This window comes from Morone saxatilis, unplaced genomic scaffold (genome assembly GCF_004916995.1).
Source record: "Morone saxatilis isolate NCDOM2014 unplaced genomic scaffold, NCSU_SB_2.0 Contig6, whole genome shotgun sequence".
NCBI lineage: Eukaryota > Metazoa > Chordata > Actinopteri > Moronidae > Morone > Morone saxatilis.
In genome coordinates, this window is record NW_023340206.1 from 418,596 (window position 1) to 424,899 (window position 6,304).

At 37.8% G+C, this 6,304-nt stretch overlaps 1 protein-coding gene across 1 annotated transcript in view; it reads right to left on the bottom strand.

Annotated features, from left to right (window-relative positions):
* Positions 1–1,526: 1,526 nt before the first annotated feature.
* The window catches only part of LOC118340022 (cyclic nucleotide-gated channel cone photoreceptor subunit alpha-like), a 5,055-nt gene continuing 277 nt past the window's right edge, over positions 1,527–6,304 (bottom strand). Inside the window, 5 exon segments of the mRNA XM_035677865.1 lie at positions 1,527–3,460; positions 3,542–3,648; positions 3,732–3,833; positions 4,553–4,735; positions 5,168–5,299. Of these exon segments, the coding sequence (XP_035533758.1) occupies positions 2,103–3,460; positions 3,542–3,648; positions 3,732–3,833; positions 4,553–4,735; positions 5,168–5,299 (1,882 nt within the window). The 3' untranslated portion in view covers positions 1,527–2,102.

Genomic DNA, 6,304 nt, shown 5'->3' on the forward strand with positions numbered 1-6,304 from the left:
CAGCATTAATGTTTGTAGCACTTTGGGCCATTACTGGTATTGCCATCTCATCGGAGGGCCACTGCAACGTTCAACACTACAAGAAAGCTTGAATATCGTTTTATATCATCTTTGTTGTTTGCAGCCAAACCACAAGGCCACCAAAAAAAAACACCTGCTCTCTTCTTATCAACACGTTTGCTATTATTTTGCACCAAATTAAATAAACTGAAAATATAATCATGTTTTTGTTAAAGCTGTATATGAAGGGGTAGTTTAAATTGATATATAACAACTAGAATTTTTTAAAGAATTGGGGGCCTGATAGTATAATATTTTTCACATCTTGTCGGGGGATGGGGTGGTAGAGGGCCATGAATGGCCCCTCATGCAGCAGTTTGAGGTCCCTGGTGTAGACCAACATGGTGGATCTAAACCAAGCAAAATTGAAAAAAGCCTAATAAATCGCTATAAAGTAACTGCACTTTTGTCTATTCTGAAAATAGAATATGCATGACAAAAGCAGCATATAAAAGAAATGGAAAGGTAGTCCTGACACTGATTTTTACAAGCTGCCAAATATTTTATAATGCAACATTTCGACCAACAAGGTTTAGGTAAAAGGACAAACTTACCAGCCATATACAATTTAGAATTAGTACTATTTGACTTTCTTCCACATACAATGTTTCATTTTACTTCCTAAATTGACATAACTGATTATCATGCAATCTAAAAGTAGAGCAATGCCTTGTGGTCATGCTAAAATCAATGTCAGTGTCTAACAAGACTGTGATGCACATAGCAATAATGCAACTTTTATTATGAACATTTAAAAATGAATTTACAACTGAGCAGTCATCAGCAGTTATAACTCTTAAAATCTTCTTGTATGTTTACTGTTCTTAAAACAGACCTGGCAAACGGTACTTGAGGTGCTATTTTTGCTTTTAAAATCATGCTTCAAATATCACAAATGAAAATTAAAAAGTATAATCATTTTCCTTTTTAATCATATACATATACTTGTTAAATTTGGGCTGATGTGTTGGGGACACTGCATTTCACAGGTGCTCTACAGCAGTGGTAGTGATTGCTGGTAATTTTCCTGATTTCTTCAAATAACCATGCTTTTATAATCGATCACAAAAATCCATTGGTAGGGCTGAGCATCATTCAAATGACTTCATTACAAGTGCAAATATGAGACCAATTTTAGACCAAAATGATACCTTTTCTTTTTGTTACTCAGTACAAACAAATTTCTAATGTAACAAAATAAGCCAAATTTCTCTTTTGTTTCAACAACTACAATCAGTACAAAATGTTAGTGAAAATCAAAGAACATAGTAAAGAAGTAAAGAAGACTGGTGCTGTGTTTCAATTTGAATACTTCCATACACTAACTATTTTGAGTACATAAGTTCGTTCACACTGTCGAGTGTGGCAAAATGCTCTTTTGGACACTTTTTACCCTCAGTGGACGCCATTTTTGCTACATAGGAGAAGAGGCAACATACTGGTACATCTTCATCAGTAGGAGGAGTACACAACGCCGGCGTAGACTGTAATTTCCACCTTGCATGAAACGGGGCAAACAGGCTATACAAAGTAGAAGCACGTTCATTTATGATTAATATTATGAGGAAATACAGTGAAAAATAAGCCTGTATTGGCGCTAATGATCCGTCTGGTTGCAATTTGCCATAGAAAAAGAAGGTGACGCAGTTAAATGTTGTGATCGTCATTTCTGGTAAGTTCACAACGGCCGTGCTTAATTTGAGACAACACTACACTGCCAAAACTGGGGCACTACGCAAGTAGTTATGTAGTGTGCATAGTGTACTACATATACAAGTGTGCTAACAGAAGTTTTCGAATTGAGACACAGCATGGGTCTGACCAAGCATTCTGTATTCTATAGTGGACAGTTTTCCAATACTCAGGTACTCAGAGTCTTCAAGTACCAAACTCTAAGCATATCCGTGATTATGACAATGGCCAACTTTCAAGGCAAGCATACTATTTCACCAGATATGGGAATAATGAATGGAGACAGCCACCTCACAACGAATGTCCTGAAATGGAGGAGTGCCTAAGCCTGACAATAGTAGTGCCAAGTTCTACTCATCGTCTACTCTGAGGATTCTGACTTCGTTCGACATATTACTGAGCCGTTGCTTTAGTTTACGCTGGGAGGATTCATACTGGTCTGATAGCTTTCGAAATTTGGCCATCATGACTTCCAAACTGGCTTCAATCTTGTTGACTTTGTCCTCCAAGTCTTTGGCATCAGTAGCAGCAACCAGTGACTCATCTATGAGATTATCTTTCATGAGAATGGCCCTTCCCTTCTCCTCCAACATATATTTAGCATCAGGATACTCAGTGAGTGCCTCCATTAGGTCGTCTTTGGACAGGGCAAACAGATCAGAGTAGCCCACACTTCGGATGTTGGCTGTTCTTCGGTTTCCTGCCTTGCTGCCCTTGATACCAAGGATGCTGATTTCTCCAAAGTATGCCCCATCACTGAGTACCACAAACTGGGTAACGCCATCATCTGCTACTACTGCAAGCTTTCCTTCTTTAATGATATACATTTCCCTGCCAATGTCACCCTTCTTACAGATGTAGTCACCAGGACTGAAAACTTGAGGCTGAAGCTTAAGGACCAACTCAATTAGCAAACCTGCCTCACAATCTTGAAAGATGCGCACTTTTCTTAGGGTCTCCAAATGTACGTTGATGGCTATCTCAGCCTTTAGCTTGTCTGGCAGGTTCTTCAGCACCTGCTTCTCATCACAGGTCTTCTCCTCTGTCCACAGGTAGTCAAACCATTTCACCACCCTTGCCTCCAGGTCTTTGGTGACCTTTCGAAATTGCATGTATTGCTTAATAGAGTCAATCTTTGCCTGGAACTCTACACGTGCAGCACTCATGTTGGAAATCATGGCACCAACATTGCCTACAATCGTAGCAAAGATCAGAACCCCAGTGAGAAAGTCAGCTACCACAAAAAAGTATTCAATATCTCGGACTGGGGGTGGTGTCTCGCCAATTGTGGTCAGGGTAAGAGTGGACCAGTAAAAGCAGTAGATGTACTGCCTGGCCAAGCGAGCAAACTCAGGATTATTCATGCTTGGATATACCCAGGTGTCTGAGCCAAAGCCGAGTGTCTTGGAGATGGCAAAGTAGAGGCAAGCATTCCAGTGGATAATGATGATGATGTAAAGAACAAGATTAGCAATTCGGAAGATGTTGGGAAAATTGGTTCGAGTTTCTGTCCGGTCAAAGAACTCAAAGAGTCGGGCTAACCTAAAGAGACGGTTGAACCTCCACTCTGGGTTGTTGACTCCAAATTTAAGGAATACAATATCAGTGGGAATTATTGATATGACATCTAATCTGAACTGCCGTGTCTTCATGTACTTTTCTTTCAGGATCTTTTCATCCTTAACAAGAAGTCCTTGTTCCAGAAAACCTGTTTAGACACATTAGAATATAATTAGCATATTCATATACTCAGAGTTTCCTGTAATCATGCAAAGTTCCTGTCACTGACCTGTCCTGGCTCTCACAAAGGTGTCAACGCCGTAGAGGACATCTGAAGTATAGTCCAAAACCAGCCACAGGGTTACATTTTTATATTGCAGTTCATTGAAACAAGCCCTACAGGGAAGGAAGAAATATGTCAAAGACCTCTGAAACAACAATAAGGTGAAGAGGAAATACAAAATGCAATAAATTCTGACCTGGCCACCAGTAACATGAGGTTGTAGAACACCGGGATGGATATTGTGCACAGCCAGTAATAATACGTGTCTGTTGCAGGGTCCATGATCCACACCTCTTTTCTAAATGAAAAATTATTTTTTTTTGTTGAAAAGCATGTTTATACTTAGAAAGTAAGGTGTACTGACATGGGTTGTTTGTGTCAGTACTGAGATTCAAGTGTTATATTGAAGAATTGCCAGTCCTACCTGTACTGGAAACTACTGTCTATATGTGATATATGATATATGAATTTCTTGCAAGGGTTAGAGGGATTTCTCTTTCCAAATGAAAATGTGATTTTTGATTTGGCAAATTTTGATCTTTGTTTTTACTTTTATTGCACTAGGTATGTCAATTTTTAATATTGTATATTTTAAAATGATTAATCAAGTACACCTCAGACAGCTGAACAAGCTTTTGACACAAGAATACTTAAACCTCTACAATCACTTTTTACAGTAAGTGCTGCTACTGCCACTGTTACCACTGCTTAACATACTAACGTCATGTTTGAAATTAAAATAATATGTTAAAAACCTTTTGAGAAATTACAGCTGTTTCTATTCCATTATTATTGGAGTTATCACTAATCTTCAGAAATGTATCCCTGAGTATTTTTGGTAGATGGATTAATTGCGATATTGGTTTATGAACTTTTGGTAACAACACTCAAATGTAGATTTTGCAAAATGTTTATTTCAACCTTTCTATCTCTGTATCTCTGTATAAAATTATCAACTTCTAGAATATTTCCATTTAATGGAAAATTGCAGTCATAGAAAATATGTGTGGTACTTACGGTTCCTCCTTTTTATCATCCTTTTTGTCATCTTTCTTCTCATCCTTTTTGGGGTCCTTTTTGTCATCTTTCTTGTCGTCTTTTTTGTCGTCTTTCTTGTCATCTTTCTTGTCGTCTTTTTTGTCGTCTTTCTTGTCATCTTTCTTGTCATCTTTTTTATCATCCTTCTTGTCATCTTTTTTTCTGTAAATACCCATTAACAGAGGCAGGTCAGGTAAATATGTTTCATCTTGTTGTCATGCAGTTGTATCAAAGAGTCTGATGGGGGCGCTGTGACACAGTAAAGTTATGTTACTGTATTTTGCAGGTGTTAAAATAAGTACTACATCATCACTGACTTTAACTAACATTACCTGTGTGATCAGTAGGAGCATGACGAAACAGGTTTTAGTATAGTCACATCACATGGAAAGAGGCTTTACTGTAGCCAGTAAAGGCTCATAGTTTATGCATATTATTTAAAGTTTCTAATTTTTATTTATTTATTTATTGCCTTTAATGTAGAGTGACAGGAAAGTAGGCTTACATGATCTAGAAAATAATTATTAGTTGCAGCCCTATTGTTGATATGTTGTCTGATTTTCGGTGAGCCTGTGACCATTACTTTTTTTCCACCATGAAATTAAAATGTCCCTTTGACCTCCTCTTTTGGTCCATAAAATATCTTAAAATCTCATCATCATTTCTTACCCATCATTGTTGTTGCAGTTGTTCATGTTTTGTGCAGCCAGGGGCCACTGGGCATGACTGGAAAGGAATAAAGAAATACATAAATACATTTGTGACCAAGAAACAGCAACTGAATATCAGAATATGTGTGTCTGTGTCTATAACTTTCCAAAACTGAGACATTCACACCCACTTCATACAGTAGACTTTAGACAACTACGTCTGTCACTGTGAAAGAGTAAAACTTTAAGGCATTCTCAGAGAGAGAATGCCTTAAAGTGTTTCTACTCTCATATTTGTCCTAAATGTTACACATTGCCATTTTTACTCATGGTTCCAACTACTCCTTTCCATTAAAAGAGGGGCTTCTCTCATACTTTTATATTTCCATAACTTACATGAGATCATATCAACACCAAAATTAAAGTATCTCAATTCACAGTGTACCAAACAATCACTGGGATTGTCATTTTTACTTAATGCACATGCAACCTTCTGGCACGGAGAACATGGAACTTAAATCAGCCATATGTGAAATTGGCATTTTGGCCAACTTCCTGTCTGCTCTGGCAGTCTCCTCCCTCTTCCCCACATCACCACACTGAAATTCTGCTGCCTGCCTTTGAGGACTGCCTCTCTGTGGCATTCTTTGTCCAGATTGGATAAAGTGGAAACAGGATACCAGAAAATGTATTCTCTGTTTACTGCAAAAGGGAGGGACTGGGGGACCCATGATACTGACTGAACACTCCATATCAGCAAAGGCTGTCAGAATGTAAAGCTATTTCACTGTTATTTTACCCCAAAAAATATCCCTTATATCCCCTTAAACCTTGACGTATTGGCTCTGTGGCTTTGGTGTCCCTTATTGTGACTTTGGGGATGTTTGCCACATGAATAATATATATAAATTTATTTATTCGTCCTTAATAATATCCATAATAATGTTCTTTTTTCTCTAAATCTTATTGGTTGCCACAACAACATACATAGTCAGAACCATTGACAGTATGTAATTAGTGGACAGAGCTTCTGGGTCTGTAAAGTAAAAAAAATATAAAAGTGTCTTAAACCTGCATTATT